The 25,833-nt window shown below is 44.9% G+C and overlaps 1 protein-coding gene across 3 annotated transcripts; it reads left to right on the forward strand.

The window, feature by feature from the left end:
• Nucleotides 1–72: 72 nt before the first annotated feature.
• On the forward strand, nt 73–20,361 carry LOC309695904 (SLIT and NTRK-like protein 3). Of its 3 annotated transcripts, none has more exons than XM_082516896.1 (7): nt 73–193; nt 7,997–8,277; nt 8,467–8,718; nt 8,956–9,071; nt 9,332–10,255; nt 11,450–11,669; nt 17,774–20,361. In XM_082516896.1, exons 2-7 carry the CDS (start codon nt 8,062–8,064, stop codon nt 18,896–18,898), a joined length of 2,853 nt encoding a protein of 950 aa, XP_082373022.1. In that variant the 5' UTR covers nt 73–193; nt 7,997–8,061; the 3' UTR covers nt 18,899–20,361. The 3 variants fall into 3 exon arrangements, with proteins under 3 accessions (XP_082373022.1, XP_082373020.1, XP_082373021.1); XM_082516894.1 differs by lacking the exon at nt 73–193 and adding an exon at nt 4,843–5,343; XM_082516895.1 differs by lacking the exon at nt 73–193 and adding an exon at nt 4,843–5,213.
• The last annotated feature ends 5,472 nt before the right edge of the window (nt 20,362–25,833 follow it).

The following is a 25,833-nucleotide window of genomic DNA, read 5'->3' on the forward strand; positions in this document are numbered from 1 at the left end:
TGGCTCTAGAGACAAGGAGGCGTGGTTTGGGTGTCAACACGTGTGCGCTGAGCAGTCAGGAGCGGTTACGTTGTAACAAGCTTCAGGCCCTGGACGGGCAACGACAGGCAGCCACCTGGATGCAAACAGACATCTGTTTATGATTATGACCAATAGATTGATAATATATCTTACCGGCCGCTTGTCATAACAGGTAAATGTCTTAGTTTCTCATCTCCTCATGCAACATGAACTCTCAGAGCTCTTTGAAGTGAATGCTGTCTTGTCAGCTAGTGACATAATAATAATAGTATCTGTACTTCAGAAAAACTGCCTCACCACACAGGTTGCACTTGTGAAGTCTTCACATATGGATCATTGGGTTAGGGACCACTAGGTGGCAGGCACAGGCCACGGGGGATAGGGGGGCAGAGGGGGGGGGGGGGGGGGGGGGATTTACTCCAGATCCTTGAGGTTTATCTAGCTTTAAGACTTCCATTAGAGGACTATCCTTTAGTGTTGTTTTCATCAAATGCCAAGAGCTTTTAAGATGTGCATTAATGCATTCAGCACATTTGCAGGGAGATACTTACCACAACAGATGAGAAGATAACAAGAGGGGAAAAAAAGAAAGTTTTATTGCCCCACATTACAGCATTTGGGTATGTTAACAAAAAGACCTAAAGCGAGGGTTTACTGAATTGGTCTAATATACCTTTACTTCAAACGTTATGTCACAGTCAAAGAGTTAAAAGCATCATCCTATGAATAAGCCACGTTGACATTTGTCCAGCGCTCCTCCTCGGCCTTCACTCAGCAGCGTGTTGGCATTTCCCCCCCTCCGCTGTGCCAATATGTCCTCCCCCTCACTCACCAACTCTCTCTTTTCCTCCCTGTCTGAAGCCAATCTGATTTGCCCCTGGGCTTCTGTCGGCAGAAAGAGGTGATAAACACCGCAACCATGACAACCGGCGAGCCAGACACACGCCTGAGTTCCTGGATCCTAATGGCTTCACTTGGCATCCTCTCCTCTTTTAATTCATCAGGTCCGGCCTTCACCTGAGTTGATATTAAGGCTCTCTGGACAGATGAAGGCGCCGTGATTCCGCTACACTTTGAGCTCTCTCATCCAGTCTTTTAAGATAAGAGTCTATCAGCTTGTGAGATGAAACAGTGTTAACACTAAAGCATGCACACTGCTTTAATTAGACCTCAGGAATTAGTCACTGAATAAATATTTCCTCTGTCTGGATAGTATTAACGCAAATGCAGGAATATTGATTCTTCTGACAGCGATTTTCACAAACAAATCCTACTGATCACTAATGGAGCCTCTGTGAAAACACTGTCACTGGGACAAGGCATGTGAGCACAAAGCGATTGCTCACCCAAAATTGCAAGGCCGTGGTAATAGCAAGGATAAGCACCGTATTAGAAACTCTGTGAAAGTGCCTTTATGTGTGTCTCCATGCGAAAACTTTCAGAGCAAAAATGGCAGGCTTGAGCTGGTGATCGATTGGACGGGCGTCCACAGACTGTGAACCTCACCTTTAACGCTAACACACATGGCCTTTTCCTGGTAAAATATATTGTATTTGTTTGGCTGCAACGTGAGCCATCATAATTTTCCGCCTTTTTTTGGTCCCTCTGTATGACTGAGCCCAAATTGAAGTTCACATCGGGCACCTCAGGCCTCCCCAGCAAAATGTGTCTGCGTGAAAATGGAATGTAGAATGCAGCCAGCTGAATCAACATAGGTAATATGAATGTGTCCCCCTCGGACACCTTCCTTGAGTCACGGGAAGCAGCAGCAGCAGCCTTTACCTTAAGACTCTGAGAGGGCAAGGTTCCCATAGCAACTGATTTGAATCCTAATTAAAACAGGAGATTTGATTAATTAGTTCAATGATGTGTGTGTGTGTGTGTGTGTGTGTGTGTGTGTGTGTGTGTGTGTGTGTGTGTATGAGAATGTGTGTGTGGCATGACTGTTTGCATGTGTGTGGGAGTCTGCATGTTCTCGTGAGTCACAGTGTATCTCGTGTGTAAATGAGGATGGGGAGGGGTGGTGGTTTTATATATGCCTATACGTGTGTGTTTATGTGTGTGTTTATGTGTGTGTTCGTGAGCCTGTGAGTAATCCTTTGAATCACTGCCGTGTCTCCAGCATGCGTGTGTGTGTGTGTGTGTGCTATGTCTCCCGGGAGGCTTGTCCTTGCCTGCAGTACTACTGTGTGAATCAGAGGTGAGGCCTTTGGAGTTGCCCTCTGCTTTAATCTGGAGCTAATGACAGAACCACCTGCCCTCCTGGCCATCCTCCCCCTCCTTCCAAATACCTATTCCGTCTATCTGTTGGCTCCCCCTTGCACTCCCCCCTTTACATGTTCAGCCAACCCTCACAACCTTACCCAAAATGCTCACTGTCTCCCTCCCACACTCAGCTTGTTTTATTCCCTTTTTCGCTCCTTCTGTCCCTCTTCTCTTTCACTTGCTTTCCACATCCTGCCACAGAGTGCATGATACTTCTGCCTGCATCTCTGATTGCCTCATCGCATTGAGTAAGCAGAGACTAGGGGGCAGTGCAGGCCCCAGTGAAACTCAAACACGTGTTTGGGGACGACTCAACGCTATGTGAGCAAGATGTAGCTTTAAGGAGCTCTTTCGACCAAGGAATAATCTGCGTCCTTATTCATGTTGGTGCTCGTTCTTAAGTCTTGAGTTTGTGTGCCCTCACGCACGGAAGCCAGTCCCGCCGGAGATCGCGTGAGCGAAGGCATAATTGGAAAGAGCTGCAAAAACTGGGATGACCACTTTGTGTGATGTGTCCTCGGTGGAAAGAAAGATGGAGTGAGCAGGGAGAGGAAAACAAAGGAGGAAGAAATCAAAGCAAGTAAACCAGACTGAATTGACAAGAGCCCACAGGAGAATCAAAGTAAGAGAGTAACGAGGAAAGAAGGGGAGAGAGAAGGAAAGGAAGGAAGAAAAGATGTGTATTAAATAAGGAATAAGGAAAAGTATGCTCTGACAGAAAATAATTCACATGAGAGGAAGGGAAAGCCTTTGGAGAAGGAGCAAGCGGAGGAGGAAGAAAGGAGAAGTGGCTCAAATGAAACAGCATGACTCCCCATCCATTTCAACACTGGACAGCTCCATAGACAGCACTAGGCCAGTATAAATAGATCCCCTACTTTAGAGGCCCCGTCAACACTCTAAAAAAGTACTTTATGTGCTCAGAGCGGCTCCTGCCCCCAGAGAACAGACACACAGGTATCTGATGGTGCCTGATAACCATCTTCACTCAGTTCCTCTCCGTTTGTTTTCTTAATTTAGGGAGCCTCCACGGTTCAACAACAACACCTCTGTGAGAAAAGAGTGTTTTTCTCCCAAATTCTCCATCACGGGCAGCATTCTGCCCTGAGGTGGACAGTAATAACCCCAGGTCTGGCATCACATTACCCCTGTCACAGAGATTACAGTAATATCTCAGGACAAAAACCCCATGCGTGATTGAAGCTTATTTATAAACACAAGCATCCCTGCATGGTGTAGGCGAATTAAATGTGTGCATGCCTCAGTAAGCAATCCCCACGAATGCATGTGTTCATGTGGCTGTGCATACATGCCCCGCATTAGCCAGCCTGTTTCCATTGCGAGTGAGCGTTAAGTAGCCTTGTGGGGAAGCTGTAATACAGACTAATGCACCTGAGAGCCCTGAAATCTATAACCATCATCTACATCTCCCTGATATTACTGGAACCGTCTTACTGTTTCTGATAGGAATCTCCAGAGGACCCCCCCCCCCCCCCCAAATCTTTACTCCTGTAAGGAGAGAGAGAAAGAGAGAGAGAGAGGAAAGAGAGCACTAAGGGAGAAATGCACCTCTCCATTTCCTCAAGGTTATTCACCTTAATGCACGCTGAAATCAATGTGAAATTGAACTGAAAATTGAACTTTCAGCTCAGTAATGTGGAAGACATGTTGTTATTAAATCTTTTCCTATAGCCATGAAACCGGCTGACTGATAGTTGAACGCTTTTGAATGCGTGTTTTCAAAACCATGGCACCATGGGGTGTTTTATTGAGACCCTCCCCTTGGTCCGCTGGAGACGCCGGGCTTCACGGGGGCTCCATAGCCGCCACTTAGAGAAAGTATCGATGGAGCATCAGCCACCTAGCAGGCTGTGATTAGCTGATGTGGGGAGCTCAATTCAGCGTTGGTAGGGGGGCTTCATTGCTCTCGATCTGGGCGGCATCTGTTGCGCCCACCACCCCCGTTTGGCAGGACAGGTGTTTTGATGTAGGCCGCGCACAAACTTCTGGGTCTCGCTGTAATCTCCGCTGCGGCCCCCCTCATAGAAGTCACCACAGTTTTCCCGACCGGTACCGTGTTTGTGTGCGCGTGTGTGCGTCCTCGAGCGCGCGCGCGCGCACGACGAAAGCCAGCTGGCACGAGTCGCCATGGTAACACACACCGGTTTCACGAAATCCGTCGGTGCTTAAGGGCAAGAGAGGAGAGATGAATAAACTAATGAGATTATAAATTATTGTCGGTATAGCTGAACAGTCGGGGTATTTTTTTTTTATTTTTTTTTTTTTACCGGGATGCGTAACCGGGCAACGTGAGGAGAAAGTTTATGGGGCCCATTGTCTGTGACTCTGTTGTGTCTCCTGTAATCTGTTTATGATGAGGAACTGAACTGGCTCCTCTGGTGAGGAGGAACCCACCCTGCGCGCTTTGGCCTCATATAAAAACTAGCAGGGCAGCCGCCTTATTGCATGATTAATTCCGGCGCCTGCCCCCCTCTTTTCCCCTCCCTTCTATGAATTACCTAGTTGTCTTTGAGATGAGGAGAGGATTCTCCATTATTACGCCCAGGTTACAACTCCGCGCATTGCACGTCTGTTCAGCAGACCAGTGCCGCAGCTCCCACGGGCTGCACTGTGGAGAAGCGGACCTGCATCCTAAAGCCAATCATTTTTTTCCCTCTTTTCCTCTCTCTCTCTAGCTCTCTCTCTCTCCCGGTTTTTATCCTCCACCTCATTGCAGTCTTATCACGTCTCTCCCCCCCACCCGCTCTGGTCCCCCCTCCCTCCCCATCCGCCTCAGCCGCTACAGGAGAGGAGAGAGGGAGCGAGAGAGAGAGGGAGAAGAGTGCGGCTGAATGTGAACGACATGTCGACAGTCAGCCTCTAAAGTGTTTTCTCGGTCGTTCTCTAATTCTTTGGCGGCGGACTGAGTGAGTATTACCCGCATCCCTGCTCTGCTAAGCGTCGCTGTGTGGATCAGAGAGGCTGGTGAGGAGAGACAGACAATGAGGAATGCAATTGGATTGCGTTGCTCTGCCAAGGATTTTCATACATAGCCTGGTAAATGTCTTAATAGGTTCTGTTAATGACTAGGCTGTTTAATTGGTCATGCCTTAATTATTCTAACTATTACAATTTGTGTGCGTAATGTTAGGGGCTAATTGATTTTCTTGAAAGGCTGTGAGCTATCCAGGCTCATATCCCCATACATTTGATCAGTGATGCTGCTGCTTGCCTGATAGTGCAGATCTGTGCTGAGAGCAGGGGCCCATGTAAAAGCCGGTGTGAAGCTTGGTGAGTGTGTATTCTGACGGACAGAGAGGACAGAGAGATAGAGACTGGAATTATGTGACATGAATAATATGGTGAAGAATAAGCAGTGACTGTCATCTCTGGTTCGCTTGCGTCAGTGTGCAGGTCTGGAGGAGAGGGGAGAGTGAGAAGAAAAAAAAAAACTCAGAGAGACTAAAGAAAGACAGGGAGGGAAGCCACACCTGTGTCAGGACGGTTTTCAGATGGACATGAAGACAGAAGGACAGAGACAGACGCACGCAGAAGCACAGGCAGAGTTCTGGGCTGCCAGTCCTTTCGTTTCTTGTTACCATAATGATGCAGAGCTATGCCGACTGCTGACTAGTCCACTCGGCTGATTGGAGAAAGAGGCTTGACTGTGTTTCTTCTCATTAGGTAGAGATGCCCATCCACTAAAGCAGACTCTTAACAGGATGGATCCCAGTGGTCTATCTGGACTCTGTATTGATCTCCTCTATACAGGGGGGCCACGGTCCAATAATAAACAATACATATCTAGACTGAAGACCCAGTGGGACTCTGAATGGGCAGTATTTTGTATTGTTTTCCAATTTGTCCAAAACTGTTGAGCATGTAAGCCTGTTTTCTCCTGTGAAGCACAGATGCTCTGAACACTTTCATACACTGATGACTGTTTTTCACTTCTCCTTATGCTTTCTTCCTTTAAAATCGTGAGGTTTTCCAACAAGTATTGCAGCATTACACTGGTTTGTTATGAAAGCTCACACTCATCTACACGTGTCTAGCTACCTGTTTCTGTACTTGGCAGGCTATAAAAGCCTACTTTTTGGATATGGTTTGACCTTTCTCACATTGTGTGCAACACACACGCATGAAACTTGGCTCCAGCACAGTTTCTCTGTGAGGCGGGCGTACATTGTGTACAGGGCAAGAGGAGGGCTTTGATGTAATCAATATCAGATTTCAGCTGTTTCACTGTGAGCTCTCATCCTGAGTGGCAGCCTTGACTGACTTCTTGCTGCTTATGCAATCCCACTCTTCTCTCCCACCTCACCCATTTCCTCTTCTTTTGTACCTACTCTCTGCACATTACCCCTCCTTTATATGTCTGCCTCTCCTTTACTCCTTCCCTTCCCCTTGTTCCCATTTTTCCTCCTCCTCCTCCTCCTCCTCTTCTCATTTCTACCTCTCCCTTCATCTTTTCCCCGTCATAATCATCTCCGTGATTGCTCTTCCTCTCCCGGGCGGTGATGTTTTCACTCCTGCCTCCTTGTCTAACTCGCTGATGCTAGATTATTGCTGTATGATTACAGCTACCATACCATCATGATCATTATTGCATTTCGCATGGCAGTGTTCAACACTGTATGAGCAGATCGAGATGCTTTATCCAATTTAGATCTCATTAAGACTCGAGAGGAAATATCCCCGTGCAGCACTCACAATCTCAGCTGTTTTTCGCTTTTCTTGTCTTTGTTGTTGTGCCAGGAGTTCTGCAACTCATTCTCTTGTTATTACCGCGCCGCTCTCATCATCGTCACGACCATCATCGCTATCGCCGTCAGTTCACGTCCCTGCCTGTCGTCGCACTGATTCACACCACCCCCACCTTTTGAAAATTTTTTTGAAGAGTTTTGATTTTGCAGCAAAGCTTTTCACTCCACTGTCATTATCACAATAATGATTATGACAGGACTCGATGGCTGTTGATAACCCAACGTATTTTTCTGATTGATAATATGGGGTATTTTGTGCCTCATCCTTCTGTTCTCTTGATTGCCATTCATCTTATTAAATGGAGCAGTTCATTAGACAGAAGCGTTATGAGTCTGATTTGCATTCACCCATATTCATATTGCATACATTAAAATAACACATGCGTGACATTTCGGCTTCACCCGGCATTTGAAAACACAGATGAATACATTCATCACAAGCTTTGCCCACCCCCTACCCCAGCACTCAGAAAGCCACTCGGAAAAAGGATAAAACGTGATTCACAGGTGAACTAGCCCACGTGCGTGCCTTTGTTTTGCATTTTCAATGTCAACATTTGAATTTTTAATTCAAAAGAGACATTGTAGCAGCTGAGAGATTCTTCAGCCTGTTGTTTTGTGTTGAAATCAATTTGTCCTGGTTTTGTAAACCCTCTAAGCCTTGTTTTCCTGTTATGAATACAAGCACATGCATACATGGTTGACGGCTATCATATCATACTGTGGCCTTCCTGTACAGCTTCATTCCACTATAATGCTGTTCCGTCCCCATGACACTACACTCTGTGTGATTTAACATTTATTTTCTGACTGCTTTAGTATGCCTCTGATGTATCATCCATCTGATTCATCCTGAACTGACTTTTGCTGCTGCCTCCCTGGCTGTTTGCCCTCTGTTAACAATGCGTTTGTGCGATTGTGTGTGCGTTTGCCTCACCGTGCAGTGCGGTGAAGGCCTGATGCCGGGCTGTAGCCGCAGGCTGTTGAGCTGAGAGGGAGAAGCAGGAGGATGCAGTGGGTCACTCTGGCGGTGGCCCTGGGGTGTGCGCGTCTCTCCCAGGCGTCGCACACCCCCACCCCTACCCCCACCTCCACACACACCCCTCTCGTGGACAACTCCGAGGAAGAAGTGGACGAGCCGTGCTTCGAGCCGTGCACGTGCGAGGTCAAAGAAGGTGTGCTACACGTGCACTGCGATGGGCGGGGCTTCACAAATGCCAGCCAGGTATGGCTTTCTTCATCATTTGTCTGGCCACGCATGTGGAGCTGCACTTTACTGCGCTGTCACTTATCTTATTATCTAATATATCTCCCAGTCTAATATCCTGCCTCTAATGTGGCTTAGGGCTGTTTCTAACTGCTAAATTTATGTAATTAATAAGATAACTAATCAGACCTCTAATTAATCATTCAGGTGTCACAGTCATGGGTCCGCCCTTTCAAACTCAACCTCCAGAGGAACTCTCTAAGGCGTCTCTATAGCAACGGGTTTCAGCACCTTGGCAACGCAGTGTCGATAAACCTTGGCAACAATGCTCTCCAGGACATCCGAGTGGGAGCATTCCACGGGCTCGCCAAACTGAGACGTCTGTACCTCCACGAGAACAAGCTGGAGGTTTTCAGAAATGACACCTTCGCCGGCTTAGAGGCTCTGGAATACCTCCAGGTAGTCCCGAAGAGTTAATCCGTGTTGATTATCCACGATTGACTTAATTATTGACAAATTTGTCCAGGATTACTATAGATAGCTGTGACAGAAATAATCAATGGCTAGCAGGTGGCCTGTGTGAAAGGATCTCCTCAAAATCTCTGTGCATTTTTGCAAACGGAGAGCTCTCAGTTGAGTTTACTTTCCAATTCGAGCAATTACTCATTCGTCACATCTTTTCTTTCTTACCTGCAGGCCGACTACAACGTGATCAAACGAATTGATAGCGGTGCTCTGAGGTTCCTCTACAAGCTTCGTGTTCTCATCCTGAATGACAACCTCATCCCTAACTTGCCTCCTCATCTGTTCAGGTTGGATTCTGATTATTTTACTGCAGAGCTTTTAAATTATGCCAGGACTGATCTGTAGAAATATCAGTGTCTGACACAATTAGTCACGCTGTACTGCTGAATTAATGTTCCTGTGGCATACTATTTCATATCATCAGAGATGGATTAATCATCAGATAAAATGCTGGCTCCTCTGTGATGGAATGTGTGAATTTTATTTTACTATAACAGTGTCCTTTCATGTGAACTAGCAAACTATATCCCTCCTCCTCCTGTACCAGATCCGTGTCTCTGACTCATCTGGACCTGCGGGGAAACCGTCTGAAGAGCCTGGCATATGCTGGGACCCTGGAGTACGTTGGCCGCTCCCTGATGGAGATACAGCTGGAGGAGAATCCCTGGAACTGCGGCTGCGAGGCAGTGCAGTTACAGCAGTGGCTGGGTCAGATTCCCTACACGGCGGTAGTTGGGGATGTTACATGCGAGTATCCCTTCCACCTTCACGGTAAAGACCTGAGGGAAATCCCCCGCAAAGAACTGTGTGCCGACCTGCCAGATAAAGAGCTGCAAGCAGTGGGGAGTGGTCCATCAGCAGGATCACAACCCCAGCATTTGCCCCCTAACTCTAAACACCAACCTGGGCGAGTCAGACCAACTAAGCCCTCCTCTATGGTGCACGGCTCCCGCCAGAACACACATACTTCCTCCACTTCGTCATCCTCTTCCTCTGCAGAGCGTAAAGACAGGGAGAGGCACCCAAGGCCGACTAAAAGGCCTCGACCCTCCAGAACATCCCCCACGCCACGCAGTCTGATGCCCAACCAGAATCCCCCGGTGGCTGGTTACCAAACACGGCCCCCTATTCCCATCATCTGTCCCCTGGGCTGCACTTGCAACCTGCACATAACTGACCTGGGTCTCACCGTCAACTGCAAAGAGAATGGCTTCCTCAATGTGTCCCAGCTCACACCTCGGCCTCTCAACGGCCGCAAGCTCTACCTGAGTGGAAATTTAATACAGAGGATCTACCGCACAGACTTCTGGAACTTCTCCAGCCTCGACATGCTTCACCTGGGGAACAACCGCATCTCGTACCTTCAGGAGGGCGCTTTTTCCAGCCTGACGAGCCTGAGGAGCCTCTACCTGAACGGAAACAATCTGGAGAGGCTGAGCCCCCACATGTTTCTAGGATTGCAGAATCTAAGGTAAGAACCTTTTGGATCAGTCACACCATTTACTTCTATTCACTTCAGACATACATATTAATTAAAACCTCATCAGCTTAGGTATTTAGAGATTTGTTTATAAGTATGTGGAAATTAATTTCACTGTAATACTGGAACGGCACAGAGCAGAACATTTTGATTACCATTATGCCGGAGTTTGATTGAAATGGAAGGTGCCCAGTCTCTTCCAGAAGTGTCATTTGTTAGTCACGCTGCCTGATGCCATGCTTCAGTTTGGGTGTGAGTGACAACGTGAAAATTAATGGGTTTTTGTTGTATTTGCATACACAGGTGTCGATAAGGCGGTGAGACATTTGGATTTTTTGCCAGGATTCTTTTTTGAAGAATAAGAAAAGCTTAAAATAAAAGCACACTGTCAGAGTGATGCATATTTATGTCATCATCAGAATAAGACAGTTCCTTGGTTAATAACCTATATCCAAAGTCAGTCATTAAACAGTGAGGAAGACAGCAGAGCAGACTGCAAAGACCTCTTTTAGCCTTTTGGCTTTCAGCTCCACTATTTTATATTTAAAGACAGGGTTCAGGAAAAAAAAAATCTCCATAGCCATTTATTTGACTATTAATCAATAATAAAAATCCTCTCTGGACTTTTCAAAATGTCTACCTCTTAACCTCTTGTTAGCCTTTGTTAGCGACTTAATGGTGAGGGAGCTGTACAAGTCATTTAAACCAGATCCATCACTTATTCTAGCAATTGCACTACTGGATGACTAGCATGCACAGAGAATTCTCCAGCTGTACTCTGCACATATTTCTGTTATTTAAAAAAAAAAAAGAGTCCTTTTAATTTGATCTAACAAGATAATCTGATACGCAAAGGCCAGTGTTAGTAGTCATCAGTGCAAAATTACACAATTTTATTTGATAGTGATCAGTTTATGGCTGCGAACAGGGGATGAGAAGATGAAATCCAATTTCTGGTGTGACTTTGTGACATGAATATTCATTGATGTGTTTGCCATGCACGGAAGCGGGACATACTTGGAAGTTAAATGTATGAAAAGGCATCAAAAGGAATGACTAATTTATGCAGAAAGGAAAATGACCTTAGTGCATCACGAAATGACGAGATACAGCTTAGATACAACATACCGATAGTCTCTTTGCTTGTAAAGTCTGTGACACTGCCATCTTCTCTCCTGTCTATAGGTACCTTTATTTTGAGTACAATGAGATCCGTGAAGTCGATCCCGGCACTTTCGACTCCATGCCATCCCTCCAGTTATTGTTCCTTAATGCCAACCTGCTGCGGAGTCTCCCTCTTGGTGTATTCTCCAGAGTCAATCTAGCCCGCCTAAACCTTCGAAACAATCACCTGCTACAGCTTCCGATGGAGGGCGTGCTTGAACACCTCACCGGACTGGTACAGGTTAGTGTAAATTACTACATTACTAACCGTATTTACTGAATGGCTGTGGCGGTGTGGATGCAGGTGGATGCTTGAGAACACAATTCTGGTCTGCTAACCTCTGTGTGTGCAAATGAGTCAGATACCTGGCATGAGGCTTTCAGCTAATTTAGGCCAAATAACATGTATTTTGCTGACTGACAGTTGCCGGGTGGAAAAATAGAGATTATTGAATTGGATCACCCCTGTTGATTTGCTACACAAAAATGTGCATAATTATACAGAGCGTATTTATTTCAAATGTCAGCCGATGAGATTAAAAGAACTAATAGATTGCCAAGACACATTATATTATCACAGCTTGATGAAATAAACAAAACAACCTGAAATCTTGGATCAAGCCATGGCCACGTTTAAAAACTTCTGGCAGCCCCTGGTCTCCTGGCCTCTGGCACAGCTGCAGTTTTCTCTGTCATCTGTAGCGTCTGTTGTTTTGCAGGCTCTGCTGTGGCTTGTGGGACTATGGTTGCGCCTCAGGTATTCTAATTGGAAAATTGCAATTGACTTGATTTGCATAAGTGGTCTTAATAAATCAGGAGCTAAACTGGAGAAAGCTGAACCTCTCAAGTTTTTGTGAATGCTTGTAATTAAAGTACCTTTCAGTAAATAGACTGTATAAACTGCTGTTATGTGGTAAATCCAGCTTTTTGTGAGAGCTTACCTCGCACATTTGACTGCAGCTTTATGTGACTGGTTGCTATACACAGCGCACCAATAAGGACAGAAAGCGAGGTGTTACATTTTTTTTTTTTATTATCCTGCTTCCTCTCACTTCAGCAAATTTAGTGTACCAGGCTTTTCTTAGACAGCCCGAGTAGAATGAGGTAAGGTGGGTGTAGATTAGCCCGAATGTCATTGTGAATTTCCATTTTTCTTTGCTCCATGCAAAATTCCTGATCCTAGGTAGTGTGGGTGAGACTGGCAGTTCAGAGGCTGTTTCTAAATCTTTGCTCGAGGAAGGGACGACAGTAGTTCACGGAGCTGGAGGAGCCATGTAAAAGTGTATTATGGGTTTTTCTTTTGCACTGTTATACACCTCTGATGTCCAAGAGCATTAAAGCATTGACCAAATGGAAGCACACAGTGGGCTGTATTCATAAAGCTCAGTGGTACGACCATTGTAGTCCCTCAAATCTGTGCCACAGTAATTGAATCCATTCATTTACCAGGGTTCTTATTACTCTGACAAAGCCACATTAAGGCTGCCCATAGACCACGTAAAATAATGTGACAATGATATCACCTGTTGACTTACTGCTGGCCTGTTTGAAGCTCGGGATGAGGGATTTCTGGGCGCTGGCGTGTGCTTTTGGAGCCAGAGTTTGCACAGAAAAAAAAAAAATCAAAGGGTAACGCAGATGGAAACGGGGTTTAGCTCGCAGCTGCAGTAAAAAGCAGTCCATTTTGTTAATCATAAAACAGCAGCATGTATAGCTTAGAGTCATTGTCACCATCAAGAGCAGGATTATACAGTTACACCCACTTATATACACTGATATGAAAATACCCTGCTGATGTCAGTGTAATTAAAAAAAACAAAAAAACAATATTAGCGTGACACCAGGGAGAAAAATTCAAATCACTCTGGTGTTTATGATTTCTTAACTAGAAAACGAATAGCAGCTCAACAGCAGATGAACCTTAAAAGAAACTCGAGTTAGGTGACTCAGTATCTGAGAGGATGCCAGAAATAATATATGTACAGTTCAGAAACACATATGTCTTTCTCAGTAAATGCAAAGGACGTATTGTGCAGCAGAGCAGCGCTTCCCTGTCATTGCCAGCCGTAATGAAGAAACTTGCCCATGGCCATGTTTCACTTATATAAACACAAACAGCAAGTCTGTCTCTGTCCGGCGATAACAGCTGTAAAATGGCCATTTGTTGCTTTTACACTTTGGTTCTGTGTGGATTACAGAAACAAGATGTGAAGTGTTAGAGAGATTTAGAGGTGGTGGTAGGTGGATTTGCTTATCTGGACAGAGCTATGCTAGCTGCTTCCAGGCCTCTTCTAGCTGTAGCTTCATATTTAGAGGGTTTTTTCTTCTGCAGATGTAAATATGGAATCTTCTCAACACAATAACAAGCAGTCAGAATGTTTATGAAGGTGAAAACAAGTTATATTTTCTTGCAATACAAGCCAGCATTTCAACTGAAATTGCACATGAAAGGCATTTTTTTTTTCTTTTTTTAAATAAAAGTGAAAGCATCTGTAATCATTTTAAACGGTGCTCTGAAAAGATGTGTTTTCTGTTTCAGCACAAAAGACGTCTTTGGGCTCATTGACTGGCTAAGTACTCTGATTTAGCATTAAATGCCAACTCATGCAGGTGCGCTGTGAGGTGAAATTTCTTATAGAACAAAGGTGGGATTGATAAGAGTAATGTCGTGTTAATAGCCACTCAAATTAAATTATGTGTAGGTAGCTAAACACATAGGCAGTGTTACCAAAGAGCTATTAAAATGATTTAATGTAGTAAAAAGTTAAGTTCTTTGTCAAAGAGTTTTCAAAAGAAACAAACTGAATTCCATTATAATTGTCACAGTCTGGCGAGAGCAGACTGTATGTATTGTGAAGAGTGGACCCAAAATGCAGACACCAAGGAACTTGGATCAAAACTTGAGTATCAACAAAAAGCGAGCCGTTTAATGAGGCTGGCAGAAAAGGTACAAATAAAGGGCAAGGCAAACAGAAATAAAACTAACATTAACCTAAACTGGGAGAACTAAACAAACAACATGGAAAAACCTGGACATGAAACCTAGAAACATGGCATGGAGAACATGGCGTGAACAACAGACGACCTGACAATCACACACTGAAAACAGAGGACTTAAATACACAGGAGGTGATTAGGGGAAGTGGAGACACATGAGGAAACAGCTGGCACACATGAACATAATGACGTCACAGTGGGAGAGTAAAACTGAACATGATGAACACAGAACACCAGACCTCTTCACAATAAAACAGGAAACATAATGAGACATAGACATGACAACCCGAACTTGACAACGTAAGACACAGACATGAAACGCATAAAGAGCAGGGGAGATTTAACATGGTTGGAAACACGAGGGGAAAATAATAACTAGAAACACTTAGGCATAATAATACAAACTTGATAACAAATGACACGCAGCATGAAACACGAAGGTTGAGGGGAAACTTAAATACAGGGGAAGAAAACACAAGGAGTCTAATAACCAAATGAACTTAGATAACCTAATGAACAAAAATAAACTCAAACTTAAAACGCTGGGTCAAAAGACCCAGGATCATGACAATAATTCTTTTTAAACACAGAAGCTGTGACTGTGCACTTGAAACTGGGATTTTTGTCCATAATGTGTTCACATATGGAGATATAATAAATGGCCATAACTATCTTTAGCAGCTGTGACAAGCAAATTCTTCTTCTAGGGTCTACAGTCTGTTTGGAAGAGCTGATAGAACCGCTTCCATCGCTGGGTGCTCTTTCTCATTTTATTTTATTTTTTCCTCAGACCCTCATGTCCCCATAATAACAGTTTGCGGCACATTTCAAAATCAAGATATCTCATACAGCTGCATTAAAAGACAGTGTTTATTTTCCCTCCGGATAAAAGATCAAGGGCTTCTTTCCAGGCTCGCCATGTTGCGCTGATGTTCAGCAATCACACGGAGGCAGAGATGCCAATTTCTTCACCGACACCAGCCTCAGTGGACCAGAAACTCTTGCTCTTTGCTCTGTGCTATTACTACCGCTCTCTCTCCAGCTACATGAAACACAAACAGCTGGATAGAGAAAGTTCATGCCCCTTCTTGAGGGGTTGTTGAAGTCGCTCGGGAAAATATAGGAAATCGCTATCTGAGGTAGAAGTCTATGAAGGGAGCACGAGCACACCATGAAAAATAAATTACAACACTTCAAAAAATAGAATAAAATCAAAATCTGTGTGAGTGCACTCATTACCACAATCTGATGAAATATAGAAGTGTAAGTGGAGAGCATCGATACGTTAGTGCTTTGACATAATTCTTTGGCTTTCTGTGCATAGCATCTCACACTCTACCACTGTAGCCATAAAGACAGATTTTAAATGTACACGTTTTTCAAAATAAACACAATTTTGCATATGCTGCAGGTTCTTCTTCAGTCTTTTCGTGTCCGCTCTGTGTGTGTGTTATTCAAAAGACAATGAAACCCATTCATCAGTATGGAGAAGGCTTGGCAAGCTGAAGCTCAGGGGCGTCTCGTCACCAGAGACTACAGCAGAATCCCTGCGCCAGAACTTCCAAAACCTGCTTGTATTGACTCTATTTCTGTGAACTAACTGGAGCAATTCTAATGACTGACAGGATGTTTGGGCAAAGTGATCAATTAGAAGGCACACAGCTCACTAAGAACGTTCTGAATTTCTCCCCTGATGTGAATTCTTTTGTAGCTCTCAAATAAAGTTTGGATGATTATTGCCTGATCTTTGCTCTCTGTCATAATGATAAAAACCCACAAGAGCAAATATGCTCTTCTGCGGTTAAAGCAGGGCCATTTCAGTCTTTTATTTAAGTCAGGCTGAATATATTTTCTGACAAAAGAGGGTTTCCAATATATCATCGCAGGCTGGATTAAAGCAACTGGTTTGGTTAGTGTGCCACTTTTTATTGTCAATTTAGTGTACGTGACTTACTCCAAGCCTTTGTGTTCACAGAACGTGCATAATGGTATCATGCGCTCATATTTTCCCCGCACCTGCCGGGCTAACTGAGGGTCTATAATTTCCTGTCACAACACAAGCTGTGATTGACAAGTTGACAGCAAATCGCACACTAGGTGACCAGGCGTATAAATTGTAAACAGTGTTGGATGTGTTGGACAGATGCTTTGAAAAGAGAAGGGGATAAAGCCTTTGGGATTTGCGTGAAAGAAAACAATAAAATGCTTCAAGAATTTCCACCAGATGTAAGACTGTCATTATGAACGTTATGAAACAGCAAAAACAAACTGACACTTTGGTCATGCAGTGTTTCTTTAAAATGCCACTTTGCTCATTCGCGCTGCGTTAGAGGCTAGATGCGTCACAGTAATGCGGTGGATGCTTTTCAGTGGAAAGCCACACAAAAAGCCCACAGTGGGCTAACTTCAATAAAGTGAAGGAGCATCCGGTTGTTCAGTGTGAGGCATGAGGAGGTAGCTGTATCATGGCTCCCACAACAGCAATGCTGAATCATCTCGGAACGCATCCATCTATTCCTGCAAGCCAGGGAGATAGCCTAACCGAATTAGCATGACAACATTTGTGCGAGCTCCTTGGAAGTGTGACAGAGAGAATATCAGCTTTCATTGCCAATGTCATTGCTAAAGATATGGAACAGATGAGTTCTGTAGACAATACAACGTGATGTAAGTGATTCCCTTCGTGCATAATCTGCTTTAAGCTTTTCAGAGCGCGGCAAAGTGAATATTTGAGTTTGTTTTAAGGCACACAATCAATAGCTGGCAATGAGAAAATGGATTTGCACGCATACCTATTGGATTATAGCACAGGGGAGAGTTGCATCACATCCTGTTAAAAACAAAGTGCTGTGATACTCTTGCACGCTCGTCACAGAAAAGCTGCCGGTGAGTTTTATGAACAAGCACTAATATAGAAACTCTGAGCGGTGTCTATTCAAAACTTTTTTCTATGAGAGCCCTCGCTGCTGGGAAGAGTTGAATATTGAGGATATATCCAGCCTGGGCACCATCATCTGGTAAATGCAAGCACTTTAGTGTTTTGATGACCCTATAATGAGAGTATTTACATAATCAGTGCATTCATCACATGCATATTTTAAAAATAATTTGGAGCTACTGGTCAGTGTGGAGAGCCATTATATCAATTCTGAAAAACTCATTTTCCAAACCTTATTACTTGGAAAGGGTTAGAGATATCATTTTTCTGGTTGTCATCTAAATAGGAGTCGGAGCCATCGGCCCATTCTTCAGCACAAAGTCAGGGAAATTATCTACTGCACGGCAGACCAGTAATTACACTATAACTACACAATGACAACACACTGTATTTTTAATGTATTTCTCCAGGTGGACCTGCAGCAGAACCCATGGGAGTGCAACTGTGAAGCTGCTCCACTGAAGCGTTGGCTGGAGGGGCTCAGCGCTGTGGTTGTGATGGGAGAGGTAGTGTGCCATTCCCCGGATAAGACCAAAGGTGTAGACCTGCGATCCCTCTCCATGGAGCTGCTATGCCCTGAGCTGGAGCCTCAAGAGGACCAGGACCAGGAGGAGCAGACGGCCACCTCCACGGCTGCAGACAGAGGCGTGTCGGTTGACTACCCCGGCTCAGGCGTCGATCCCCTTCCGGAGAAGAATTCAATCCCTCTGTCGGTCTTAGTGCTCAGCCTGCTTGTGTTGTTTGTCTCTGCTTTCTTTGCGGCTGCAGCACTAATCGCCTACGCCCTGAGGAGGAGAGACAAGCTGCCGTTCCGCCGCCAGGGAGAGGTGGATTTGGCCGGCATCCAGATGGAGTGCGGGATCTTCACCGAGCAGACGCACCACCATCATCATCACCACGGCCTCCCGGAGACGCCGCCTCTACCTCCGCCTGAGCACAACCACGTCTACGACACCATTCTGCCCCCAGAGGCCGCCGCCAAAGGCCCTAACCCTGCGGCGGCATCGCACATGTGTAGCAACCCCATCTACAAAGATGAGCAGGACGCAGCGGTGAAACAGCGGCCGCAGCAGCAACAGACGTTTGCAGCTTCGAAAGAGTGCGAGGAGGGTTACTGCTCTGCAGCAGAGAAGGAGAGGGAGTGGGCTCTGGAGGTGTCCTCGTCACCCATCAACACTGTTACAGGAGCCATGGGACCACTCGCTGGCCTCCACGGGAACGGCATCCTGTGCCCCACAGTAATCGACAGCCAGGGCCCCACTCCTAAAGTGGAGCTGGTGGACTGTCTCTTCAGACTCCCAACTCCTGAGTTCAGAGATTTGCCAGATAGGTATGTGAGGCCCCCGCCCCGCTACCCTCACCCCCAAGACTCCAAACAGGACACGAGACCCGACCAAACGCTCGTGGTCACCACCACCACGAGCTCCACTCCAGGTGGTAGCAGTCAGAGCGAACAGGGAGCTGGAGAGCAGAGAGCCAGACTGAGGACCACACCAGACTACATGGAGGTGTTAGACCGCTCTTACCAGTTTTAACGGGCCTCCTCTTTCTCCCCCTCCTCATCCTCCTCTTCCTGCTACCCATCTTCTCTTGTCTCTTCATCATCTCTCTCTCTGGTGGTGAATCATTCAGTAACAATGACTTCTGTACAGAGGTTGGCTTTGAGAGGAGCCTGTGGGGGAGCGGGACTACACTACACGCTATGTTTATTCCTGGATAACGAGCTGAGGTCACTTTTTGTATTTTCCCCACTACTGGCATATAGGTTGGTTTTTTGGCAAGGAGTAGCTGATCACAGATCTCTGCCTGGAGGCAAAACTTCAGCTGCAGCTACTACAGTATCCTTTTCTTTTTCTTTTTAAAGTACTGAGGCTCGGCTTTTCTACTCGGCGCCACAATTAGCGGGAGACGGCATGGTGGTGGTGGTAGTGGGCGTTGATGCTCATAATATTGCTCTCAAAAGACCTGCGTGGAGGTGAAACACACCAGCTCTTCAAAGCATCATCAAACACAGAGTTGTGAACTGTGACAGCCTCGAAGTTTAGAGCGAGCTGGGTGGACACGTTAGGATGGAGACCAGACAGAGAAAAGCAAGAAGAAGAGAAGTAACTGAAAACAGCCAAGTGCCTTAGCAATGAACAGCCAGCAGTGTGGTCAATGCTTATTTTTCTATGAATACAGATCTATTTATCTAAACAAAGAGGTTTGACTACCAATGGATGGGACGCTGATGGACGACTGAGACTAATCAAAAACCCGCCGAGTAATTGCATTCCCCTGGATGAGCCAAAAATAATAATATACCCAGTCAATATTGGAGTTGTTTGTATGCAGTTCTGTTCATTTTCATCATCTCATCCAGTTAACTTAATTTGCTTAACCGGTTGAATTTTTTTTACAGGGCTACGATGATGGACATATCCAGGAATAGTCGTTTGCTGTGTGAAATTATAAAAAGGTTCTGGTTTTATGGAGAAAAAAAAAAAAAGATACAGATTTTTTTTTTCTTTGGTTTGTTTGACTGAAAGACAAAAACAAAGGAAATTACAGAAGAACATTAAGGCAATGGATGCATCTTGGATTTCTTAATCAGCCAGACTTAATGGGGCCAGGAGGACCTCTGCTGCACATTTTCATTTTCATCGGACACAGGCACAGAGGTTATTGTATTGATTTTTAAGTATTTCTCAGAGGAAAATTGAATGGCAAAAAAAGATCAATGGACAAAAAAAAAAAAAAAAACAGGATGTAAAAAAAGGCATTTTTTGTCTAAAAAAAAACAAAAGAGACAGACACTTCTATCAACTATCGATTATTATCTTTTACAGAGGTACCTTTTTATGCTTTCATCTCTTACCAATAGTAGAGGCAGTTGTGAATATATTTATTCTTAGTTTTCGCGTGTTGAAGCTCTCCTGTAAGGGATCATGTTATATTAATGTATAGGATGGTTCTGCATCTGGTTCAGCCTTCTTACCGCCGACCCACGAAATACAATAAAGGGTGCTACATAAAAAAAAACTACTGTGTAACCGCTTCACACATACATACACTTGCCCTGACCCCCATAAATGCACACTCACTCTCCCTGTTGCTTTAATAGTGTATGAAAGAGACGGCTTGAGGTATGCTAAGCCTCTAAGCTTGTCCATGCAGCGTGTTGCGGAGATCAGATGAGAGTTGAGCAAAGCTGGCTGCCTGCAGGGTTCCTCACACACTAAAGGGTGGAGATAGAAGCTAATAGTGTGAAATCTACCACATTAACGGTATAAAATAAATACAAGTCCATTGGGTGAAATAAGGACATAACTGGGGGCCCTGTGGCCAAGGTCGTGAATTGCTAGTGTTTCTTTCATAATGATCTTCCCTCTCTCTTCTGCTTTCATCTTTCCATCTGATTTGCTCCTTTCTCCCCTTTTCCTCTGCTCTTTATTCCTCTGCTCTCCTCCTCACCTTTTCCTTTTGTTCTTTCTTCTCTCCTCTATTTCCCCTTCCTTCTCATTGCTCTGGCTGTCAGCTCAGCCTCGCAGGACGGACACGGAGAGGTGCTGTTCAATATGCTGCTCAACACACAGGTAGCTCACATTCAAGTGTGTGTGTGTGTGTGTGTTTTGTTTCTTTCTGCTGTGCTCTTTCCATCCTTCGGTGATGAGTGCAGTTCTTCAGACGCCTCCTCACTCTCAGTGTTCAGAACTCTGTTGCACAGATAATCCCCCTGTGGGTGCGTTTGTGTGTGCGTGTGCGCACAGTCGCGACTTTGTGCATTCAGAGGGGTGTGCCTTTGTTTGTAGGTGTGTGTGTGTTTAAGAAAGTGTGTGAAGCCGGGCGTTTGTGCGGCTCGTCTGTTGGCATGTGCATGACGGGGAGGGTGAGTGCAGCGGCACAGCCTCAGTCCAGCCTTAATCCTCTAAGCTGTGTAGTTCACTCATGCCACATCAGCCCCATTGTGTCTACAGACAAAGAAGCCCAGTTAAAACTAAATGCCAGTTAGAGCAACAAACGACTAATTATAGCATCATTCTCTCCGTCCTGTTCGCTCGCTTTCCCTCACTTTTAATGCTTCCTTCTCACTTCCTCGACCATGAGCATGTCTAATTTTTGCAGCCCTCTCTGCTCTGGACCCGTTTCAGAGAGTGTGTGTTTGTGTGGGTGTGAGCGTGTCGACGTGTGTGTGTTTGGCTCTTGCGTTTCCCTGTATGCTCGTGTATGTGTATGTGTCTGTGTGTTTGACTATCTGACAGCTTTGCCATGGTTCATGTGTTTGGGTCCTGTCAGAGCTGTCCTGTCACTGTGTGAAAAAAATCATTCATTTCCCAGAGTCGAGGATGAAAGAGTCTTTAGACTTCAAACGCCTGCGGGCCTCTGTGGCTTAGATTGCCTCTCGCTCTTCCACCACCACCGTGTCATTTATTCCTTAAAAAATACACAAAAAAAAACAGTGCGGCTGTGGCATCGGTTAAGTAGAGATGGCAGAGACGTGGCGCGGAGCTGGACAATTAGCCTGATTAAAACACTGTCATTTTGCATAATAGATTTAGCCTGAGCTGCGATAGGCGGATCCTTCTGAGTGAGAGTGTGTGTATGTGCGAAAGCATGAAAACATATTCTTCTCTGCATAAACATGCGGAGTATTAAAAATGCACAGTTAGGCATGGTTTGAAAAGAGATCTATTTAAAAGTCATGGTGCATAGCTGCACAAGCTTTAGTGTTTGGCCATGACAAATAGTTGTGGTTGAGCTGGTCATCGCTCGCAAACACACGCGCGCCACACACACACTCATAAACATTTACATCAATATATCAGCGCTGCAAATGTGTGCACACTTTCTACATACAAATACAAGTAAGCACGAGTAAACAAAGTCCATTTATATATGCACATAAACTGTACATACAAGCACATATACAAACACAGCGTCTGCTGCAGCGCTGTGATGTTGTTTGGTTGCTCTGCATTGCAGTAATCGGCTCCGCTCTTCTCCTCTGCTCTCACCCACAGACAATCACCGGCTCTCAATGGACAACATCAGCAAGGGAAATACCTACAAAGAGTGCGAGAGACATAGAGAGAGGGTGCAAGGGGGAGAGAGAGAGAGAGAGAGAAGGGGGGGGACAGTGAAGGGAGAGTAAGGAGGATGCTGGAAGAAAGGGGATGATGAGAAGGTAGGGAGGGAAAGATGGACTAAAGAAGACAGAGAGATTTAAGGGCAGATGGGGGAAGATGAAAAGAAGGCGAGAAAGATCAGCAAGCGGGTGTTTCCAGGCTTAAGGCTGCTGGAGGACTTGTCATTTGCTTGCAAGAGGAGAATTACTGTAGGCAGCAGGGCAGTGAGAAGAAAGAGGAACTTAGAGTAGATGTGCGAAACAGACTCAGATAATGTATCTGTCCATTACAGGGGCACACATTTCTGGCTGCCTCTGCTTTGTGTCTGCTCCTTGGCACGCGACGCCACCCACGTGATCTCTGCAAAGACCTGGAGCTCAATTACAAGTCTGCCAAACAGTTAAAAGATGAAGATTTTTGAGTCTTCTAGTGTAAAATGACAATACTTATTTACAGGCCTGTGAAGGAAAATGGCGGATTACTCGGCGTGGTGGCTAGGTGTTATTATAGTAAGCTGATATGTGTCTGTTACTGTGTCATTCTGCTGTTGCGCTAAGCTGGTATGGAGACACTAAGATGGCAGGGACCGGCCCGGTTGACGTTGAAAACATCACGCAGGCTTTACAGGGCCTTGTCTTGAAGAGTTTGTGTGTGCGTGCAGGGTCTGCGTCTTGTCAGTTTTAAGGTTTTTGTGTGCGAGAGATGAAGAACAGACAGAAGAAGGAGAATATGGGTGATCTTCACAGAAAAGCTATTTTAAGGGAAGTTGGTATCATTGAACAGATTTGCACCCGGATTTTAAGTCCCCATGCAACCACAAGGTTTTGAGTTTCCTGCTGGAAGAAGACACCGCTTGCCTCGGGTTCCTAGCAACTCCCTGAGAACGCTGCCACTAATAGAAAGCGAACAGAAACGTAATTATGCTCGAAATGGCATTTTTGAAGTCTGATTTTCACTTGGAGATTGGCATTATTGATTTTTTAAATCCAATTTTCCATTTTTAAAAATTGACTACATACCAATTATTCGCTGGATTGAGACTTGGAGAAAAACTACAAAGCCTGAGGATCACTGTCTCTCTCTGAAACAGTGTTGACGCCACCATAAATTCTGATTTGTGAACGTGTCTCCCTGCTGTTTCCTTCGTAGTCAGAAGCGAGCCAGGAGCAGAGGATTAGAGCCTACCTCAACACTGGAATGCCTGGTGGCTGCTACTGCACAGCTCCCAACGCTTCCTAAATACCCCAGCTGGTGGTTTTTAGTTTTGAGAGGCAGTGGGCCACACAACTGTCGACTTTGCACTTCATTTATGATAAACTTAAGTCGGTCTTAATCTCTGCTCGTCGCCGTGTGTTGAACCAGTGTTTGGAACAACATGTTTATCTGGCGGGGAAGGCGAGTGGAGTGGGAGCCAGGGGAAGGCACCCGTTCATAGAGATAACCCAGAATGTCTTCTCTCCCTCCAAGTGAGGCTCTGAAACTGGGAGTGCGATTGTGTTTATGTGTCTGTGTGCAGGGCCGTAACAGTGATTTATGGGTCCTGTGCACAGAGGGGAGTTCTGGACCGTGGCTTTACTTTTTCATCACTGCAGTTATAGCATCAAACAACTAAATCCAACCAGCCACAACATAAAGTTCGCACACTTTGATCTCCCGATCGGTTACAGAAAAATCCTCGGGGAATGATGCCTTCAAAGTTGTTTTCACACATGAACCCCCAACAGTGTTGGGAGAATCAGACTGGGGATATTGTCCGGAGTCGCCGTTTATCACATGTAGCACACCGAAGATTTTTGAGTCAAGCCTGCACTCTCTGATGGTTTCAACAATGACTTTACTTGGGCAGAGCTTTTAGCAGGCAGGACACATGATACCCACTCACCTGCCTGCTCTCAAGATAGTTAGCTGTGCTATTCCCACATGGGCTTAATTGGACATTATCCAACTTCATTCTAGAAAATGAAGTTATAGACTGTTAAAGGGGATCTACCCTTTAATTGTACCTCTATAATTTCAATACTGGACTCTACTAAAATAGATTTGTTTGATTCGCTGTTCAGAATAATCCTTATTTATCTTATACTGAGCTGTTGGTGCACATCGGTTCATCCTCTGTTTGAAACAAGCTGGTTTAGCTCTACTCCTTTTAAGGCCACCTTTAATTTCAGTTTGGTTTTCTCTCACTGGCTGCCCTTCGCAAACAGAAGTTTTGAACAGCATGTAGGTGTGGCTTCCATGGTCACATGCTGCGCTCACTGACCAATTCATTAGGTGCATCTTGCTAGTATTGGGGCACACCCTCTTCTTACATAGATTTAACAGCTTGCTGGAATCATTCCTCAGAGATTTTGGTCTATTTTCACATGTCAGCATCATGTAGTTGCTGTGGATTTGTTGGCTGCACATCCATGATACAAATCTCCCTTTTCAGATGTGTTCCTGCATTGAGATCTGGGGACTATTTGGGTACTTGTCATGTTCAAGAAACCAGTTTGATCTGCATTCGTGACATGCCACAATATACTAAAAAAGTAAATGATGTTCAGTTGATACTAAGTCACTCTGGTGCTAAGAACCATATTACGCCATTACAACCATCCTAAATGGTTTCTATCAGGCTGGATGGATCCAAGCTTTCATGTTTTTATGGCACATTCTGACCCTACTAAATGTTGCAAGAAATCAAGACTCAACAGACCAGGCGTGCGATATTTTTCTAATCTTCTATTCTCAAGTGTTGCTGCGAATTGTAGCTTTAGTTTCCTGATCTTCTGTATACTTTGTTGTAAGGAGTGGGTTATTTGAGTCACTGTTGCTTTCCTATCAGCTTGAAGCTCTATGGCAATTCTCTTCTGACCTCTGGCATCAGCACTGTATTTTTACCAAGAGAACTGCCGCTCCCCTGGATATTTTCTCTTTTTTGGACCATTCTGTGTAAACCCTAGAGATGGCCGTGTGGGAAAATCCCAGTAGATTAACGGCTTTTGAAATATTCAGACCATCTCATCTGGTACTAAGAACCATGCCGCATTCAAAGTCACATAAATCACCTTTCTTCACCATTAAGACACTCGGTTTGGACATTTAGCTCTTACGTTCAGCTCTGCCAGTACATGTCTGCAAAAGTTCAGGACTGCAGTGTGGGTGAGAAAACAACTTAAGCTCTCGAGAATAAACTTGAGAATAAACAATTACTATTACTGTGCACATAAATGCATAAAGAAATCAATAGTGTTGCAATTTATGCCGATGAATGGTGGAAAATGCCATAATATTACTTTTAGCAAAGGTTATAACATTTTTGGTGTCTTAAATTTCACTGGAAACCAAACTTACCTTAATTCATTTAAGCTCAAGTCCAGTTT

The sequence above is a fragment of the Aulonocara stuartgranti genome, assembly GCF_965226115.1.
Source record: "Aulonocara stuartgranti genome assembly, chromosome: 19".
In the NCBI taxonomy this organism is placed as follows: Eukaryota; Metazoa; Chordata; class Actinopteri; order Cichliformes; family Cichlidae; genus Aulonocara; species Aulonocara stuartgranti.